Below are 21,113 nucleotides of genomic sequence, written 5' to 3'. Positions count from 1 at the left end.
TTATGGGAGATAACTTCCTCTAAGTTTTCTCCATTTTAAAAGTAAGCCAGTGAAGGATCTGGAATCATGTCAGATGAGGCACAATAACAAACTCTGAGTATTTTACTCAGAGAAAAGACTTGAGGGGCTTCTGCTAGTGGTCTTCATCAGACTGAAAGGCTGTCCTACAAAAGAGGCACTGTAGGGGAGGGAGAATGACTGCCCACGGCAGTATGTTACAGGAAAGATAAGGCCGCAGATGAAGAGACCCTGGGCTGAAAGTCAGGAGCCCCAGGCCTGGTCTCAGCTCTGCCACTCCTCTGCCTCTCAGTTTCCAGGAAACCAGCAATGCATGTCCTCCTAGGAACAGTCCCCGATTCTAAAGGGTTGGGGGTGGGGGATTTTAGCTTAATACAAAGAATCTTCTAAAACAACTGTTTATAGGTAAAACCTTAGTTTCTGTTTCCTAAAGGTGGTGACTTTTTTTTTATTCAATTTTATTTATTTTTGGCAGCGTTGGGTCTTTGTTGCTGCGCGTGGGCTTTCTCTAGTTGTGGCGAGCGGGGGCTACTCTTCGTTGCGGTGCGCGGGCTTCTCATTGCGGTGGCTTCTCTTGTTGTGGAGCACAGGCTCTAGGCGCACAGGCTTCATTAGTTGTGGCTCGTGGGCTCTAAAGTGCAGGCTCAGTAATTGTGGCACACGGGCTTTGTTGCTCTGTGGCATGTGGGATCTTCCCAGACCAGGGCTTGAACCCGTGTCCCCTGCATTGGCAGGCAGATTCTTAAGCACTGTACCACCAGGAAAGCCCAAGGTGGTGACATAAAAAAATTTTTTTTATATTGGAGTATAGTTGATTTACAATGTTGTTGGTTTCATGTGGACAGCAAAGTGATTTAGTTATACATATATCTTTTGTTTTTTTAAAATTATTTATTTATTTTTGGCTGCGTTGGGTCTTTGTTGCTGTGCGTGGGCTTTCTCTAGCTGCAGCGGCGTGCGGGGGCTACTCTTTGTTGCAGCAACTAAAGTACCACGTCTTCTTTATCCATTCATCTGTCAATGGACATTTAGGCTGTTTCCATGTCTTGGCTATTGTGAATAGTGCTGCTGTGAACACTAGGGGGCATGTGTCTTTATGAATTATGGTTTTCTCTGGATATATGCCCAGGAGTGGGATTGCAGGATCACATGGCAGCTCTATTTTTAGCTTTTTGAGGAACCTCCATACTGTTTTCCATAGTGGCTGCACCAATTTACATTCCCCCCAACCGTGTAGGAGGGTTCCCTCTTCTCCACACGCTCTCCAGTATTTGTTACTTGTAGACTTTTTAATGATGGCCATTCTGACGGATGTTAGGCGATACCTCATTGTAATTTTGATTTGTATTTCTCTAATCAGCCATGTTGAGCATCTTTTCATGTGCTTTTTGGCCATCTGTCTGTCTTAGATCTTCTGCCCATTTTTTTTTAAAGGCAAATCCTCAAGTGACTTCTTTTTTTTTAATTTATTTATTTATGGCTGTGTTGGGTCTTCATTTCTGTGCGAGGGCTTTCTCTAGTTGTGGCAAGCGGGGGCCACTCTTCATTGCGGTGCGCGGGCCTCTCACTGTCGTGGCCTCTCCTGTTGCGGAGCACAGGCTCCAGACGCGCAGGCTCAGTCATTGTGGCTCATGGGCCCAGTTGCTCCGCGGCATGTGGGATCTTCCCAGACCAGGGCTCGAACCCGTGTCCCCTGCATTGGCAGGCAGATTCTCAACCACTGTGCCACCAGGGAAGCCCACTGCCCATTTTTTGATTGGGTGGTTTTTTAATATATTGAGCTGCATGAGTGCAATTATTTTGTATTGGGTTGGCCAAAAAGTTCATTCGGATTTTCCCATAACATCTTATGGAAAAACCCAAATGAATTTTTTGGCCAACCCAATATATTTTGGAGATTACAAATGATGCAACCAACAAGGGAATAAATATTCTCTCTTTCTGTGGGTTGTCTTTTCATTTTGTTTATGGTTTCCTTTGCTGTGCGAAAGCTTTTAAGTTTAATTAGCATTCCAGTTGTTTATTTTTGTTTGTATTTTCATTACTCTAGGAGGTGGAACCAAAAAGATATTGTGATTTATGTCAAAGAGTGTTCTGCCTATGTTTTCCTCTATGACTTTTATAGTATCCAGTCTTACATTTAGGTCTTTAATCCATTTTGAGTTTATTTTTGTGTATGGTGTTAGGGAGCATTCTAATTTCATTCTTTTACATGTAGCTGTCCACTTTCCCCAGCACCACTTATTGAAGAGACTGTCTTTTCTCTATTGTATATTCTTGCCTTCTTTGTTGTAAATTAATTGACCACAGGTGCTTGGGTTTACTTCTGGGCTTTCTATCCTGTCCCACTGATCTGCAAGTCTGTCTTTGTGCCAGCACCATACTGCAGCTTTATACTGTAGTCTGAAGTCAGGGAGCCTGATTCCTCCAGCTCTGTTTTTCTTTCTCAAGATTGCTTTGGCTATTTAGGGTCTTTTGGGTTTCCATAAAAATTTAAACATTTTTTGTTCTAGTTCTGTGAAAAATGCCATTGGTAATTTGATAGGGATTGCATTGAATCTGTAGATTGGCTTGGGCAGTATAATCATTTTGACAATATTGATTCTTTCAATCCAAAAGCATGGTATATCTTCTGTTTGTGTCATCTTTGATTTCTTTCATCAGTGTCTTACAGTTTTCGGAGTATAGGTCTTTTGCCTACTTAGCTAGGTTATTTCTGGGTATTTTATTCTTTTTGATTCAGTGGTAAATGGGATTGTTTCCTTAATTTCTCTTTCTGATCTTTCATTGTTAGTGTGTAGGAATGCAAGAGATTTCTCTGTATTTTGTATCCTGCAACTTTGCCAAATTCATTGATGAGCTCTAGTAGTTTTCTGGTAGCATCTTTAGGATTTTCTACGTATAGTATCATGTCATCTGCAAACAGTGACAGTTTTACTTCTTTTCCAATTTGGATTCCTTTTATTTCTTTTTCTTCTCTGATTGCTGTGGCTAGGACTTCCAAAATTATGTTGAATAAAAGTGGCAAGAGTGGACATCCTTGTCTTGTTCTTGATCTTAGAGGGAATGCTTTCAGCTTTTCACCACTGAGTATGATGTTAGCTGTGGGTTTGTCATATATGGCCTTCATTATGTTGAGGTAGGTTCCCTCTATGCCCACTTTCTGAACAGGTTTTATCATAAATGGGTGTTGAATTTTGTCAAAAGCTTTTTCTGCATCTATTAAAATGATCATACGGTTTTTATTCAATTTATTAACATGGTGTATCACACTGATTTGCAGATATTGAAAAATCCTTGCATCCCTGGGATAAATCCCAGTTGATCATGGTGTATGATCCTTTTAAAGTGTTCTTGGATTCTGTTTGCTAGTATTTTGTTGAGGATTTTTGCATCTATGTTCATTGGTGATATTGGCCTGTAATTTTCTTTTCTTGTGGTATCTTTGTCTGGTTTTGGTATCAGGGTGATGGTGGCCTCATAGAATGAGTTTGGGAGTATTCCTTCCTCTGAAATTTTTTGAAATAGTTTCAGAAGGATAGGTGTTAACTCTTCTCTAAATGTTTGATAGAATTCACCTGTGAGAACATCTGGTCCTGGATTTTTGTTTGTTGGGAGTTTTTTAATCAGTTTCAATTTCAGTACTTGTAATTGGTCTGTTCATATTTTTTATTTCTTCCTGGTTCAGTTTTGAGAGATTGTACCTTCCCAAGAATTTGTTCATTTCTTCTAGGTTGCCATTTTATTGGCATAAAGTTGCTTGTAGTAAGTAGTTTCTTATGATCCTATGTATTTCTGTGGTGCCAGTTGTAACTTCTCCTTTTTAATTTCTAATTTTATTGATTTGAGCCCTTTCCCTTTTTTTCTTGATGAGTCTGGCTAAAGGCTTATCAGTGTTGTTTATCTTTTCAAAGAACCAGCTTTCAGTTTCATTGATCTTTTCTCTTGTTCATTTCTACTTCATTTAGTTTTGATCTGATCTTTATGATTTCTTTCCTTCTGCTAACTTTGGGTTTTGTTTGTTCTTTTTCTCTAGTTGCTTTAGGTGTAAGGTTAGGTTGTTTATTGGGGATTTTTCTTGTTTCCTGAGGTAAGACTGTATTGCTATAAACTTCTCTCTTAGACCTGCTTTTGCTGAGTCCCATAGGGTTGAATCATTGTGTTTTTTCATTTGTCTCTAGGTATTTTTTGATTTCCTCTTTGATTTCTTCAGTGATTCATTGGTTGTTTAGTAGCATATTGTTTAGCCTCCACACGTTTGTGCTTTTTACAGTTTAATTCTTGTAGTTGATTTCTAATCTCATAGCACTGTGGTCAGAAAAGATGCTTGATTTCAATTTTCTTGAATTTACTGAGGCTCGCTCTATGGCTCAGCATGTGATCTATCCTGGATAATTTTCCATGTGCACTTGAAAAGAATGTGTATTCTGCTGCTTTCAGATGGATTGTTCTGTAAATATCAGCTAAGTTCATCTGGTCTAATGCATCATTTAAGGCCTGTGTTTCCTTACTGATTTTCTGTCTGGATGATCTGTCCATTGAGGTAAGTGGCGTGTTAAAGTCTCCCACTATTATTGTTACTGTCAATTTCTCCTTTTATGGCTGTTAGCATTTGCCTTACATATTGAAGTGCACCTGTGTTGGGTGCATATATAATTTTTATGTCTTCTTGGATTGATCCCTTGATCATTATGTAGTGTCCTTCTTTGTCTCTTGTAACAGTCTTTATTTTAAAATCAATTTTGTCTGAGATGAGAATTGCTACTCCAGCTTTCTTTTGCTTTCCATTTGCATGGAATATCTTTTTCCATCCCCTCACTTTCAGTCTGTATGTGTCCCTAGATCTGAAGTGGGTCTTTTGTAGAGAGCATATATATGGGTCTTGTTTTTGTATCCATTCAGTCAGTCTGTGTCTTTTGGTTGGAGCATTTAATCCATTTACATTTAAGGTAATGACCGATATGTATGTTCTTATTGCCATTTTGTTAATTGTTTTGGATTCGTTTCTGTAGGTCTTTTTTCTTCCCTTCCTCTTTTGTTCCCTTCTCTTGTGATTTGACGACTACTTTAGTGTTGTGTTTGGATTTCTTTTTCTTTTTTGCCTGTTTATCTATTGTACATTTTTGGTTTGCAGTTACCATGAGGTTTTGATATAGCAGGCTATATATATACAAGATTGTTTTAAGTTGCTGGTCTCTTAATTTCAAATGCATTTCCAATATCCTGCATTTGTACTCTCCTCATGATTGCTGGTTTCGATATATTTGTGTGTGGATAATTTCCTATGTTTACTGTATGTTTGCCTTTACTGGTGAGCTTTCCCATTTGTAATTTTCTTGTTTCTAGTTGTAGGCTTTTCTTTTCCACCTAGAGAAGTTCCTGGAGCATTTGTTGTAAAGCTGGTTTGGTGGTGCTAAATTCTCTTAGCTTTTGCTTGTCTGTAAAGCTTTTGATTTCTCCAAATCTCAACAAGAGCCTTGCTGGGTATTCTTGGTTGTAGGTTTTTCCCTTTCATCATTTTAAATATATTGTGCCACTCCCTTCTGGCCTGCAGTTTCTGCTAAAAAATCAGCTGATAACTGTATAGGGATTCCCTTGTATGTTATTTGTTGCTTTTCCCTTGTTGCTTTTAATATTTTGTCTTTACCTTTTGTCAATTTGATTAATGTGTCTCGACATGTTCCTCCTTGGGTTTATCCTGTATGGGACTCTCTGCACTTCCTGGACTTGGGTGACCGTTTCCTTTCCCATGTTAGGGAAGTTTTCAGTTACTATCTCTTCAAATATTTTTTCAGGCCCTTTCTCTCTCTCTCATCCTTCTGTGGCCCCTATAATGCAAATGTTGGTGTGTTTAATGTTGTCCCAGAGGTCTCTTGACTGTCCTGCTTTCTTTTCATTCTTTTTTCTTTATTCTGTTCCGTGGCAGTGATTTCCACCACTCTGTCTTCCAGCTCACTTATCTGTTCTCCTGCCTGTTATTCTGCTATTCCTTCTAGTGTATTTTTCATTTCAGTTATTGTATTGTCCAACTGTTTGTTCCTTACATCTTCTTGCTCCTTGTTAAACATTTCTTGTAGCTTCTTGGTCTGTGCCTCCATTCTTTTTCTGAGACCTTGGATCATCTTTACTTCATTACTCTGAATTCTTTTTCAGGTAGATTGCCTATCTCCAGTTTACTTAGTTGTTCTTCTGGGGGCTTATCTTGTTCCTTCCTCTGGAACATATTCCTCTGCCATCTCATTTTATCTAACTTTCTGTGTTTGCCGTCCCACAGGCTACAGGATTGTAGTTCCTCTTGCTTGTAGTGTCTGTCCCCCTGGTGAGTGAGGCTGATCTAACAGGCTTGTGCAGGCTTCCTGGTGGGAGGGACTGATGCTTGCTCAGTGGTGGGTGGAGCTGGGTCTTGTCCCTTTGGTGGGCAGGGGTGTATTGAGGCAGCTGTGGGCTCAGGAAGGCTTTAAGCAACCTGTCTGCTGATGGGTGGGGCTGTGCTCCTGCCCTGTTGGTAGTTTGGCCTAAGGTTTCCCAGCACTGGAGCCTTGGGCTGTTGGGTGGGGCCAGGTCTTAGTGTCGCAATGGCAGCCTCCAGGACACCTCATGCTGATGAGTACTCCCCAGTACCTCTGCCACCAGTGTCCTTGTCCCCGCAGTGAGCCACAGCTGCTCTCCACCTCCCCCAGGAGACCCTCCAAGACCAGCAGGTAGGTCTGGCCTAGGCTTCTATTAAGTCACTCCTTTTTCCCCTGGGTCCTGGTACACATGACACCTTGTGTGCACCCTCCAAGAGTGGTGTTTGTTTCCCCCAGTCCTCTGGAGCTCCTGCGATCAAGTCCTGCTGGCCTTCAAGGCCAAATGCTCTGGGGGTTCCTCCTCCTGATGCCAGACCACTGGAGCCTGACATGGGGGCTCAGAACTCTCACTCCTATGGGAGAACCTAACAATATAATTATTTTCCAGTTTGTGGGTCACCTACCCAGCGGATATGGGATTTGATTGTGAAAGCAACCCTCCTACCGTCTTGTTGTGGATTCTTTGTTTTGGGAAGTAGAATATCTTTTTTGGTAGGTTCTAGTCCTTTTTTTTCAATGCTTGTTCAGCAGTTAGTTGTGATTTTGGTGTTTTTGTGAGAGGAGGTGAGCTCAGGTCCTTCTAGTCCGCCATCTTATCCTCTTCCCCTGTATATACTAATTTGTATATGATTATGGAGACTGCAGAGACCATCTGTCATCTGCAAGCTGCAAGACTCAGAAAAGCTGGTGGTTTAGTTCCCGTCTGAGTCTGAAGGCCTGAGAACCAGGAGAACCAATGGTGTAAGTCCCAGTCTTTTTCCCTTTGTGCTTAGTCTAGTTTGACTTGCTCATAGGGTGCCACATGTAGAGGCCTTGAACCTAGTGTGAAATGGCTGTGCCCACACCTCAGCTTGGGGGGCCGTGTGCAGAAGCCAAGGTGCTGACTTCTTGCCACTAGAAGCAACCAAGCAAATATCTGGTAACCAACTGTCATGGGTACTAAAAGGGACAATTTCTGCATGGAGTAAGGTCTGGATGAGGTAACTTGTGTCTTTCAAATTCCTGACATACTATGAAATTATGCACCTTATTGCTAATTTAGGCATAACAAAATCGTATGTTTAAAAAATTATACATGCTGCTATTCACATAACAGGTTTGAGGCCAAATGTTAATGCTTTCTATTTTACTTATTTTGATAATTCATAACTTAGAATACTATCAATGTGTAAATCCATTATTTTTGGCACTGAGAATTTTCTCTCCCAAAGGATAATAGCATGGTTATTTTTAGTTATGATCTATTAATACTTTGCATAGGTTATCTTGAATCTCCCTAATTAAGAAATCAGAATAGAAATGTATCGCTAACTACAGAATTCCCTTAAATCATTGTACTCTATTTCTTAAAAACAAAAGATCCAACAATTCAAAATATGTCTAAACTTTTTCTTTGATTTTTAAGGCATGTCGTCTGAATCCTTCATTGGCAGATGAACTTCACACTTTACTTATTCGTCAAAGAATTTAGACTACAATGTATTTCAACAAAGTTCATCGATTCTAACACCTTAGGATGTGTGTATTTTTATAATTTTTATAATAGCTATGTTTGTTTTCTCTCTCCCACATTACATTATCCTGGGTATTTTACTGATGACAGGTTACCTTCATTTTTTTTTTTTTAACAGCTTTATTGGAATATAATTGCTTTACAATGGTGTGTTAGTTTCTGCTGTATAACAAAGTGAATCAGCTATACGTATACATATATCCCCATATCTCCTCCCTCTTGCACCTCCCTCCCTCCCACCCTCCCTATCCAACCCCTCTTGAATCTGTAAAATGTTGCAACTTGAAACGTAGCTACAGGATTGAACTGCAGGAAGAGTCCTCAAAGATCCAGCTGTTAGGCTAGTGACTGACCAAAACCATGTCAAATATTGAAAACCATTCCATAAAGCTAGTATTTTTTTCCTTTCTTAAATAGTGTCCTGAAAGACTTAGTGTAATCTTAGCTTTAATAACTTCAGAAGTATAAATGCTACAAACTTATTAAAACAAACTTAAGTTTAATTCTTTAAATTTCTTTAATCCTTAGTGTTGTGAATTTTGAATAACTTTTAATTTTATTTCAGTCATCGAAGACTTCTAAAATAGAAAATTCCAAATTGAAAATTAAAAATCTAAATTTCAAAATAAGTGGGTTTAAGAAATTGCTTACAATCTTGCCTTTCCATAAACATCTTAATGAGTAAAACTGTTACGTTTCTGGTAATCAATTGAAACAAGATGTTTCTCTGTGCTTCAAGTCCTTTTCTACATTTTAAAAACCCTCAGTGTATTTCAAAACAAGATAAAATTTCAAATCACCTACCAATATAACTATAACTAAACTGTTAAATTAGCAAGAGGCTTTCCTTATCAGTTACATCTACAGAGGCAAAATCCGACAGTAAAAATAGAATCCATATGCAAAAGATTCTAAAGAAATATACATCTGTGAAACAGATATTGAAAATAATGTTTAAGATACCTGAACAACACCTTCTTTGTAAATGTTATGGCTTAATTTTAAAAGTCACAACCATCCTTTCCAAAGTGATTTACAAGATCTAGTCTTAGCACTGGGAAAATGCAATTAATATGTAGGTGCCTGTCACTAAAGAAGTATTATATGGCACAAAACTACTTGCTCTTGTTTTATGTTCTGGTTTGTCTATATTATTTGAACTTCACTTTGTTGAAATTTCTTCCCTGTATCTAAAGACAAACGTAGGCCTTATACTTCTTTAAATCTTAGAGTAGAAACTTAAATCATCCCTGAAAACCAGTCCTTTGCTTTTAAAATCTCTGCTGAAGACTCACTCTTCTTCCCCAGTCACAACATTTCCATGTCTCTAGCCCATTAAAAGATTTCATAAAACCTAACGTAAATCATTCTACAATACAAGCCCACTTGCTTTTGCTCTTGTTTCCTTAATACCATCCACAGAACATTCCTTCAGTGGTTTGAAGATCCAGATTCCCAACGGTATTCTCTTCTTCACACTCAATCCAGTTCCTTAAGCCTTTAAGAATCTTAAAATAGAAATGTAATAAGGCAGTGTATGGGGACTGTAATAGCACTTTTCATAGCTTGCTCTACATCCCCAAAGTGAAGGCCACTTTAACTGCCATTAAAACACGGTTTGAGAAATCCTAAAGGTAGGAATTTGACATGTCATATTTGGTAATATGCTGTGCTTAAATGTCCTAAGTGAACCCAACACAGGATTTAAAATTTCAGTTGACTCTAGTTGCCATAAAGCTGGCAATACCTGGCACAGGTGAGCCCCTGCAAACTACCACTACTCCCGACCATGGTGCACACCTTGACCTGTGATTGGAGTCACCCTTTAAGTGAGGTGAAGCTTCAAGGTCATTAATTTTTTTCAAAAAAAAAAATTAAAACTTCTGTAAGAGTCCTTATAGTTGATAACTTATGAAAAAGCAAGACGACTTCTTAAGGATTGAGGAGTCATAACAGCCATGGTTTAATTATGCAGAAGATGGTCACTTTTAGTAACCGCTATGAGTTCCTAGGGCTTGGTGACTTCACACTGCTTCTCTTCTCTGACTGTCTTTTCTACATCCCTGTGAAGGATAATTCTTATCCATATAAATAGGCAACTCTGAGTTTTTTTGAAAGTATCAAATATCTTGGTTTGAAATAAGGATCAAAGAGCTGTAGCTAAAAGAATATCAAAGATAAAATTTGCTTTACTAATTTTTAATCATTTGTCTTTCAGCACTTATGTTTCATATCAAGAACCTGGCATATCAGGAACTCAGCAGGTATGATCTAACAATGATATAATTAATACCACTTTAATATATATATATATACACATAGTATGTTTTTTTCATGGATTTCAAACTGAATTCCTGCTTAATTGGTTTGCTTCCAATATTCCTGGGGGTTAGAAAGGGGAAAGTGTTTCATTATCTCTGCATAATAAATGGTAAAACCCAGGAAAATTAAGTGACTTGTCCATGGTCCCACTACTAAAAACAAAGCAACGTCTGTACCCTGGATTTCGTCTAATGCCCCTACTAGTGCCCAAGACTTGATGACACGATCAAGTCCTGAACAGCCTGAAGGAACTTCCCTCCTCTTTGTTTCCCCATCTCATTCCTGCCCATCTATCCCACCTCCCTAATACAGCACTTCAAGCACCAATTCTGGCTCTTCTCATTCACACTAAAAATCATATTTTTCACATTCATTCTGTGTCTCGAGAAAGGCAACAAACTTTATACTTCCTTAGGGAAGTACTTACATGTGCAATGTTTTCTACAAAAAAGGCACTTGATAAATATCTGAACTGCCTTAAGTGTTTCAGCTTTTTTTGAGATATAAGCATCTTAAACATCAGAGCGCTATGATTCATTTTTATGTTTTATTGCTTCAGATGCTTCAAACTATGGGAAATCTTTGGTAAAAATAAAGACAATAAAATTTTCACAATAACTTCACACAAAGCATTGCACAACAATATTCAATACACACGAATATAGGAATGTTCAGAATCCTCAGTGAGGAAATTAACTGTACAACGTTCATAATTCTTCATTTAAAACAAAACTTCATAAATACTTAAAATATTTCCTAGGTTCTTATCACGTATTAACACTTATATTTCAATCAGTATGTTGACCTTTAAAGGATTTATATTAAAATAAAAATAATTAACAAGTGTTTTTTTCTGTTGCCTAATATACAGCATCAAGTTTCCCCCCCCAGTTCTGCTTAATTCACATAAAACTAGAGGGAGATAACTAAAAGATCAGTATGGTTCTCAGTCAAGCCCTCTGTGGAAAAGAGGAAAATGTTTCATGTCTATTATTACAGACATTTCTCGGGTGGTTTATTTGTGTAGTCTCAAACCTGACAAGCTTTAAGTTCATCTAAATGAGTTCTCAGCTCAGGACACAATTCAATTAGCAGCAGTTCCATCAGCACCTGAACCAAGAAAGAAAAAAAAAAAAAAAAGTATTTTTCTCTAAGGGTTTACTCAACTATCTACATCTAAGACAAAAGTCTCATTTTAAGTCTGAGATCATGCTCAGTGAACAAGTTACTCTCAAAAGGAATTAGTATTCTATAAACTCCATTTAGCATCAGATTGATTTATTTCACGGTCCGTTAACCATCAACAGTATTATCAGACTACTGGGAAACACTTGGCTTTGCTGAAATAAGAAAGCCAAGCACTCAGGCAGAAATGTTACAGCACAAGTCGAGAGAAACAACCAGCAGGCGAGGAGGGGGATGCCACACCCACAGGGGGTTATTTTTTTTTAACCAAACTGAACAAAAATAAAGCAGAGAAAATGGGTTCAGAGTTACAAGCAATAAGAATGATTAAGCGTATAAAGAGTTAAAATCTACCCCCGTATATGAACAGAAATGTAGAACTGAAGAAACAGTGAATCCTCTGGGAGGCTTTAAATTACTCACATATAACAGATGTTTATTGGCTCTCGTTTCTTGCAGTGCGTTGAATATTTTTATTATACCATGACGGGCATTTTGCTGTCCAACAAGGCTCTGAAGCATATCTGAAAAATTAAGTTTATATTCCACGCTGCTATTGATAAAGTGCACCCTGCATGGACCTTCAGTGAGGGTCTACGACATATGCACACACAGCACATAAAGGCACAGAGACGCGAGGAACATGAGTGATCAGCTCTTTCCAATGTCTAAGGAGAAAACTTAGAATTTTTCAATATAAGGCATTTATACAAACTATAATTTTAATACGTGGATCCCCAATTAAAAACTGAGCTCTCAAAATAGGGTACTTTAACAGGGTTTTTAAAGCATAAAATGTTATTATCTGTTCTAAAACATTTTTCTAGTTAAATTATAACCAGTACTGTTCTTATTGGGATTCTCAGTATAATTTCTTAGCAAGGGACAAGACATGATTTAAAAGGAGAAAGTATGATCACTTTTTTCACTGTAAATAATGTTTCCGAAGTGAAAAAGGAGAAGGGCCATCAACACTCCCTTTTCATCTGACTTTCAGGGTCAGAACCCAGGCCTCACCTGGAATGTTTTCAAGCAGCTTCTGCTGTGCTCTCCGCTTTGTTTCCTGGCTTTGTTCTTCACTTGGGATTGTGTTCGGCGGCGCCAAATTCCCAGCGGGCCACAGAGCATCGCGGAGAGCGCCGATGTAGCAGACCACCATCTGCTCGCTGACGGCCCAGTCCACTGCGTCCCGGATTTGTCTTTCAAGAGCAGAATATTTCTTGGATGAGGTTTTTAAAAATCTTATTCTCTATTCTCACAAGGCATTTATCAATGGGTAGGTTAAGATAAGCGTTTGATGAATAAACTAGGAATTGGATTTTTAAACTCTGACTCGGAAAGTTATTTTTATTTTGGTAACACTGCTAGCCATTCGTTCCTGGAGCTCACATGTTCACTGGTACTGAATTCTCTAAATGTTTGCCGCACGGTGTCTTTCAATCTGGAAAAGCAAGAACTGAGAGGAGATTGATTTGTTTGAAGCTTGCAGCTACTCTTAACTGTGCACGGTACTTAACATACTAATTTCTCCATGAAGTGGTATAAACTGAAAACGTCAATCCGTTTTAAAGACTGTGAAGAGCTCCCTGAGCCCTGGCAGTCCTGGGGAGAACCCGGCCTCTTCACCAGTTGTCCCTTGGGGCGGCCGCGGCTGAGGACGTTGGGCAGAGTTGTCCGACCGGGAAACCTCACGTGCTCACGAGGCAGAGGGGGAAAAGACACCCCCCTTTCACCACAAAGCGGGGGACTTGGAAAAGATACACTGCTATCCAGCCACGTCACCTTCCCACAGGAGTGAAAATCGGGCAGATCTTGACCTGCACGGTTATAAATAAGTGGCTTTTATCTGGTTACCCAGGTCTTCCGTAAACCCTACTTCATCAAATTCCAGCCAACCACAGGACTGCTGCAGAGAGCAGCACCGTTCACAGAGCCAGCAGCGGTGCTGAGGTGGGAGGGGAAGTCTCTCTGCAGAAATGGGAGCAGAATCACCTTGGACTATTAGTGCAAGAAAGACCTGAAGTTTCAAACTTAATTCACGAATAATAAATCAAAAAGCCCTTTAAGAATCTGACTTCCCAATCAGATTTTTAAAGGGACAGTGTGAGGTTTTCAGAAATAGTATCTGAAATAGACGTTTCAAGCCCAGCACTTTGCACACAGTAACTAGTCACCAATGAAGTCTAAATTCCACTGTGAGTTAGAACCATGGTAATCCTGTTTGTAACTGCATGTCTCCTAAGAAACTTCCCAATACTGCTTAGAACTGTGCAATTCATATCTAGATCAAATAAAATAATTTTATTAATTCAATGGGACTTTGGCTTTGAGAACCTGCTGACCTGCCTGCCTAAGTAAAATCTACATAAAAACACAGCTTGTTTTGCCTGTAGTCTTTGGGTTACTCACCAGCACTGCATGAAGAAATGAAGAAGGAAAATTTCAGTTTGCAACTTAAAATTAGGTGAGTGACTTTTACCAAAGGCCATCACCTGAGCATCTTCTATCAATTTAGGTCTGACTTTGTATTAGCCAAAACTGGAGGAAGCTTTTGCGGCAATTCTGGGATGTGAAATTACAGTTGGTACAAGGCGAGAGGCACATATTGTGCTGCTACTTAATTTTATGATGTGTCCTCATCTGCCTGAGGCAAAACAGCACAGGGCCAGGTGCTCCGTAATTTCCCTACCTGATAAAAAGTCCACTGAAACCCACAGTCTGAAAATTCCCTACATGGTCCCCCTCCCCCAGCCCCATGTCAAGAACCGCCTGATGTATTCACCACTCTCAAACTACAGCTGCTCATCTTAAAATTAAGAGCCAATATCATAAATAGGAGCAGGGAATGTATGCATGATTTTCTGAAACTGAAAAAGAAATTAGCAAGTCTGGAGTTCTGAGAAAAATAGGGCCATTTTGAAAACTTCTTTATCCAAGGACTGTCGGTACTAAGGTTAAGAGGTTTGCCTCAGACTGAAACTGTAAGTTAAACAGGGCATTTTTCTGCTTAAAAGCCCACGATACTAAAAGTCAACTAAACAAGCCACTAACACCATTTTTTTTAAAAATCTTATAAATAAACAGAAGTAAATTTTGGTTTATGACCACAAGGAAAATATATTCTATTTGCAACTGAATAAAAATATAATATGATCTTTATTATGTTTCCCAAAAAACTTTATAAGATTTATGTGATAAAACTATAATGTTAACCTTATACATATATCTGACAACTAAATTAATCTTTCACTTGGAAAAATCTGACAATTTCATCTTAAAACATATTTTGCTATACAAAAATAACTGATTTTTTTTCCTCTTAGTTTTAGCAGTTGACTCCCAGTTTTTGTGTGGGGAAGTCACAATGTTACAGCCTCGTAAGCATTGGGTACTGGGCATAGAGTATAACCCTTAGGGATATGGGTAACGTGATACAATTCAGAATACACATATGGCTTATAATAGTGTTATAGGGTACACACACCCCTCATGGATACTTAGCTATCAACTAACAAGAGGAATTACTATTTTAATATCACCCCAACTCTAAAAAAATATATGGTTTGCACTTCCCTTCAAATAAATACCTGCCATGCGATGCTCATCCTACTTCCATTTTGGCTCAGAGTCTAAGCCTTAAACTGATCCCCATCATGTGACATAAAAACGCTGCACCCAAGATATTAAAACCAGTCATCATGGTCAACAGAGAACTTTCCAGAACAATCTTCTGACCCTCGTCAACCAGCCTGCCAGAGCCAGCCCAAGCTTCTGTTATCTGGTGCACCGTGCATTCTGGGGGAGAGAGTCTTGTAGAAATCTGCTTCCCTATCCAATCTTAGAATCATATCAGAAATAAAAAGTAAAAGAAACGAAAAAACCTTGAGTTGGGGATGTAATTGGACTATTGAGGCAAAGGCTAGGGCATGAATTCAAACATTAGTTTCGTGCAACTCACTTGTTGATGGTTCTTCCGAAAGTGACCTGAACGAGAGCAATTAATGTTCTTCTCACCCATTTAAACACTAAAATATAAATCAGAGGAAAAGCATTACCACAGGCTATCACAATCGTGACATTTTCATAGCAGCACAAAGCATAAATCTTAACCACGTCACTCAGTCCAAATCTGGACACTAAGTCAGGGGCTTTGATAGCCACAGAATTTGGGTCTAGCCTAGCAAACTTCTGCCCAGGAATACTCTAATGAATAAGCTTTCATTTTCTTCTTAGCAACTGATGAGAGGAAACTTAAGACTTCTTACAGCTTTTCAATGCCTAACAACAGCTGAGCTAGCAAGTGGAACTAAAACTGCACTTCATGTGTCCCCGGGCTACTGACCTCTGTTTTCCACTAGCAGACAGTGCAATTCCTTTTAGATTTGTGCCTGGCTTGTTGAACCCAATGTTCTAATACACGGCTCTGAACGAGAAGCATCTGTAGTCAGATGTTGACAAATATTCTGAAATATTAACAAATTGATGGGTCTAACTGCTCCCTTTTGAATTGTGGTTTGTAGATCATGCATTTTTATATATTTTATGCCCGTGGGGGAAGAAAGGGGAACTGGGAAGCCCCAGGACTCCGAGTGAGCCGTGGACTCCTCGCTCCTGCGCCACCGCCTGGAGCAGGCGGCCACCATCACCTTCCCCGAGCCTCAGTGACCTCACCTGGACAAGGACAGTGTTAGCATGTGCTTTCGTTTTGCTGGACAGTCATGTCAATACTTTGTGTGAAAGAGTTTTGTGAAGGGTCCTACATATCTGAACTTTTACTCTTAGCATTAGATTAGGCGACACGTTGTTGTAAGTGTAGAATATGAATATAAACCAAAAGAAGGCAAAGAAATGCTGTGAGGATATTTTTGGTCTGCAAATTGGAATTGAAATCAAATATTCCGTTTATTTATTCACTTCCATCCACTGCAATGTTTAGCTAGTGACACATGACTTGGCTATGATGGAGCCAAGAATTCAGGGCTCCTGCACCAAAAAAAAAAAAAAAAAAAAGGAGTAAATTCACAAACACCTCTGTACAAGGGAAGGCACACAAACAGAAATCAACAATTAACACAGACTTGGTACTAGACTTTAATACATTCTCAAGTCATTTCTAACTTTAAAAATGGATCTAAGTGTCCAGATGCAGTGGTGTTAATCCTTCAAGTGAGAGTCAAGTCCTGGAGTCAGGACCATGCCTCAGAAGTGCCCTAAGTGTTTGATGGAATTCAGGGTGCACTGCAGACGTGCCCATCTGAGGCTGGCGTTCAGGCTGGGAGGAGCGTCTGTCAGGGATGGTAACTTCGCTCCCCCTTTCTAAGGCAGCAGAGAGGTAGCTCATGCCCAGAGGGTCTGAGGACATGAGCAACTCCAGGAAGAATGCCTGACAGCCAAGTGACTGGTTAGAAATGTTTAAAAACAGCTGTACTTCTGGTCCATTTTCATAAACTGAACTAAAGCAGGAACCAAAAACGGCTCTGCTACAGATTCTCTCCCATCACTGATGCCCCTGACTCCACTACATTTTCCTACCCTTCCCTAGTCCCCACTCCAACACAGAATAGCCCCATTATTCTTTCCAAGGACTCATTCGTTCAAAGCCATGGAGGCAGCTGCAGCAACACTAGGATTTTGCTGATGGCAAATATGTCACATCTCATTATCAATGATGTTCTATTTATTCCCCTCTGGAAAGTCACTAGCAAACCCAAATATTCTGAGCAGGCACATGAGGGAGGAAATGCACACCACAGAGAGAGGACTTTGAGCCCTACTCCTGCCCTGACGGCCTCTGACGCATCCACCAGCCTTCTCAATCTCTTTGTGTCGCAGAGAACACGCTGACCAAAGGCTAAGATGGTGCTTCCTCATTCTTACCGACTCTGTGGGAGACGGGGAGGAGTCATGATTTAATAGGCAGACTTCACTGAGGAGGAGCCAGACTTGGGGTGGTGGTGGGGGGGAGAACTGTTTTTTTCTGCCTATACTGAACCAAGTTAAACATCAGCATACATCTTAAAGTGTCGAAAATATGGACCAGCTATAGCTTTTTCATCTGAAAGGATCCTTAATACTTGGACGATATTCCATCATGTGGATATTTCTCAATTTAACTATCTATCACCCATTTCTGAATTTAGCTTAGTTCCAATTTTTCCTTACTGTAATTATGCTCAAATGAACATGCTTATATATAAATCTCTGCCTGGAGTTTAGAATTTGTGTCTATTGCTTAATGTGAATTACATTTTTGAAACCATTATGTTGTAAATTCACTGAAGGAAGAATCTACCTCTGAGATATTTTTGTTTCCCCTATGGAGCTATATCTAAAACATAAGCTCCCAAAGTGTTTGCTGATTATTTTAAGATTTGGCTTAGAGGAAGAAAAAGTTCAATGACCAAAACAATTAATCCCAGCACTGAAAATTTTCTTGCCTATTCATTCATCCATCCATCCATCCATCCATCCATCCATCCATCCATCCAAGCATTGTCATTGATCACCTACTATGGATCAATCGTTGTAAAGATACCGAGGATTAAAAGACATAAAAGACGCGCTCAAGTCGATAACAGCACTTGAAGTTTCTTCATCTGCGAAGAATTCTTTAAGCGACATGTTAAGGGATATATAAATAAGAAGCGATGCACAGCCGGCTTCCTGTATAGGACCAACTCCCAGCCCACGTTCTCTGCCCCAGGGGAAAAGATGCTCACCCAAGTGGGCAGAGCCAGCACGTCCTCCGAGCAGCGTGCTACCGGCTGGAGCACTGCTGCGCCTTGCCGGACCTCGCTCCGCTCGTGCGCTTCCTCTGCTAGGCGCTCAGCCGTGCCTTTGGGCACCTGGCACGCCTCTAGCTAGGACTCGAGGCTCCAGGTGTGACCGAGTGTGCTGGCGGCGTGATTTACAGGTTGGGGACTGTGGAAGGTGAGGGTGGGCAGAGAGTCCTATTCAGGACTCAAGACTAAAGCCAAGAAGTACCGTTTGACCTTTCACCCCGGTACCACTTCGGGAGAGAGGCACTTGTGCAGGTCTTAACAAAAGAGTATTTTGACCCTCTTTTTGCTCTTGTTTCTTCTAAGTACATGTCCCTCAGGAACGATTAGGGTAGGATTTCTCAACTTGGCACTGCTGTCGTTTGGGACAGGACAGCTCTTTGCTGTGGGCTGCCCTGTGCGCTGGAGGACGCGTAGCAGTGGCCCTGGCCCCCACACACGAGATGCCAGTGGCACCCTCCCACGAGCTGTGACCACCGGAAATGTTTCCAGACATGCCAAACGTCCCCTGGGGACAAAATCCCCGCACGCCTGCACGCATGACCGCTCCTCTCGGGAGGAGAGGAGGCTGAAAGCAGGCTTGGGCATCCCTGCGCCCCTGGTCGCACACTCACCTTGAACAACAGCGCTCTTCCTCTGCTACACAAAATTAGTTTTTGTATACCTTTTGGTGATGAAGCAATGAGGCTATGCTAAGTCACAGAAAAAGAAATTCAAAGCATTCCAGCTTTCTGCATACAGAGGAACATGGTGCAGGGTAAAGCAGGACCCTAAGTTCCATGAGTACAGGGATATCTGTCCTAAGGTTGTGTCCTCAGATCCTACCTTGGTATCTGGTTGGCCTGTAAAAGTATTTGCTGAATGAATATAAATACATGTCTGATTCAGGAACAAAGGGATATTAAGTGTGTGTGTGTATGTATGTAACCACTTAACCAGCAAACACCACTGAACAGTAACAAAGAAGCTTACTTCCTCGAAGTTCAAAAATCTCCCCAATCAGCATGAAACATGGTTCAGCCAAGGAGTCTTTCCTTCCATCCATGTCATCACCATAATCTGACAGGTCACTGTCCTCCTCTGCCTCCTCCTGGGGGAACAGTAAAGTCACAGGAAGCAGGTCACTCATCCAAGGAAGGTGATACGTTCTCCTTCTCCCAGTGTCAATTCCGAACGATGCACTTATGGTTCAACCTCACACAATCTTTCAACTTCCCTACATGCAGAAACCTATGCATTTTCACAAAGAGGCCAAAGTGTATCTAAACTCAGGGCATAGCTTGATCCTAAAGCCTTATTCAAGGTCTAAAATAATTCTGAAAAGCCTCTGTCACTGTATTAATGAGGCGTGAATTCGTAGATAACAAAACAGCTTCTAACCATTTTGAGTTTTAAAAGTAAGGCTTTTTAACTTGAAATACTTTAAATTCACTGTTTTTTTAAAGACATATATAATTTAAAGTAATTTAGTTATTTTTAAAGCTGTGATTCAAGCTTTTATTCTGTACTTCAGCTAGTCTCACTTCTTGATCTGCACATCAGCAAATTTCAGTTGAAAACTCATTTATGCCAGGCACCAGGCTAGTGCCAACGAGTGTGACGTGGATCCCGACTTTGAGAGGCCCTTAGCTCTGCGGGGCGGTGGCCAGTATACACGTGGCTGTTTCTCCAAGCAGGGCGAAGAGCTGCAGAAGGGGTGCAGACATTAGGCAGTGGAAGGACAGCTGAGGAAGATCGTTCAGATGTGTGCAGGGGGGCAGCTGAAGCTGCGGGAGCAAGCAGCGGCCTAACGACAGGGCTTCGGGGGCGTGATGAGCAGAGGAGGGGGCTGAGAAGTCACAGAGGCCGGAGGGGTGCCGCCAACCTCACTGCTGCACTGCAAGTCCAGCGACATCACACGCTGCAGGCGCTGGAGAAGCCGCAGCCCGGGAGGAGGCTGCTGGTCGGCCACTGGCCTGCCTTCAGAGAGCAGTTTCCCCGAGTGACTGGGCCACAGGGTGAATCCCAAGAGGTTCAGGGATAAATGGGAGGTGACGGAGGGGAGGGGCCAAGTACGGCCAGACGTGACACGTGTGGCGTGCAGGAAAGAGGCGGGGAGGTGCCCAGGAGGGAGGCAGGCAGGCATGGGGACCCTCTGTGGTTCGCGGGCTCTGCTCCAGCTCAGGACGCGGTAGAGCAGACGCGCCTTTCCATGGTTACTTCCTTCTGTCCAAGCTCATTAAACCAATTCTGGTGAAGAGGCGGTGGCGTTTGGCATTGAACTAAGGAGACACCACATTTCGGAGATGGTCTCGTGCAACTTGTTGGAGAGCCGAACGAGGGGCCGCAGGCCTCAGGCAAGTAAGAAGCCCCCGAGGGAAGCCCGAGGGCCAGGTATGAGATCGCAAACGTCTGCAGTCTCTCTCTAGTCACTCCTTCGCCCACCCACATCACTGCGAGGTTCATCTTGCTTCAGGACATGACACGGCTTGCCATTCCCTGAGATAAAACCTAAACTCCTCAGCCCGGCGCGGCCTTGCCCCTCCTCCTACTCTTGGCCTCATTTCCGTCAGCCCCCACTCCCGAAGCCCTCCCCCGTCCAAAGACCTGCTGACTGTTCCCCAAACACACCCTCCTCTCCTGAACCTCAACATTAGTGCCAACTCCTCCGCAATGACGGCCCCCGGCCCGGGCCACCTCCCATAGAGGGGCTCCATCCACAGGCCCCTCACCTACCTCGTTACCAAC

At 41.3% G+C, this 21,113-nt stretch overlaps 2 protein-coding genes across 6 annotated transcripts in view; one reads left to right on the top strand and one right to left on the bottom strand.

The window, feature by feature from the left end:
- The window catches only part of LRP2BP (LRP2 binding protein), a 42,009-nt gene extending 29,365 nt beyond the window's left edge, over positions 1 to 12,644 (top strand). Inside the window, exons 11-13 of one of the 2 annotated variants that reach the window (XM_059909740.1) lie at positions 7,993 to 8,105; positions 10,319 to 10,364; positions 12,605 to 12,644. In XM_059909740.1, coding sequence (XP_059765723.1) covers positions 7,993 to 8,058 — 66 coding nt within the window. In that variant the 3' untranslated portion in view covers positions 8,059 to 8,105; positions 10,319 to 10,364; positions 12,605 to 12,644. Of the gene's footprint in view, positions 1 to 6,668; positions 6,862 to 7,992; positions 8,106 to 10,318; positions 10,365 to 12,604 lie in introns of those variants that run through there. The other variant, XM_059909741.1, reaches the window with a different exon arrangement.
- The window catches only part of SNX25 (sorting nexin 25), a 113,165-nt gene continuing 103,051 nt past the window's right edge, over positions 11,000 to 21,113 (bottom strand). For 2 of the 4 annotated variants that reach the window (XM_059909734.1, XM_059909737.1), the window contains 5 exons: positions 19,359 to 19,476; positions 15,566 to 15,632; positions 12,625 to 12,806; positions 12,031 to 12,131; positions 11,003 to 11,532 (listed from right to left, as the gene is read on the bottom strand). In XM_059909734.1, the coding sequence (XP_059765717.1) occupies positions 11,452 to 11,532; positions 12,031 to 12,131; positions 12,625 to 12,806; positions 15,566 to 15,632; positions 19,359 to 19,476 (549 nt within the window). In that variant the 3' untranslated portion in view covers positions 11,003 to 11,451. Of the gene's footprint in view, positions 11,533 to 12,030; positions 12,132 to 12,624; positions 12,807 to 15,565; positions 15,633 to 19,358; positions 19,477 to 21,113 lie in introns of all 4 variants that reach the window. The other 2 variants (XM_059909736.1, XM_059909735.1) reach the window with 2 other exon arrangements.

This window comes from Balaenoptera ricei, chromosome 21, assembly GCF_028023285.1.
Source record: "Balaenoptera ricei isolate mBalRic1 chromosome 21, mBalRic1.hap2, whole genome shotgun sequence".
In the NCBI taxonomy this organism is placed as follows: Eukaryota; Metazoa; Chordata; class Mammalia; order Artiodactyla; family Balaenopteridae; genus Balaenoptera; species Balaenoptera ricei.
Note: the sequence above shows the minus strand (reverse complement) of the source record. Positions and strands in the feature narration are given on the sequence as shown.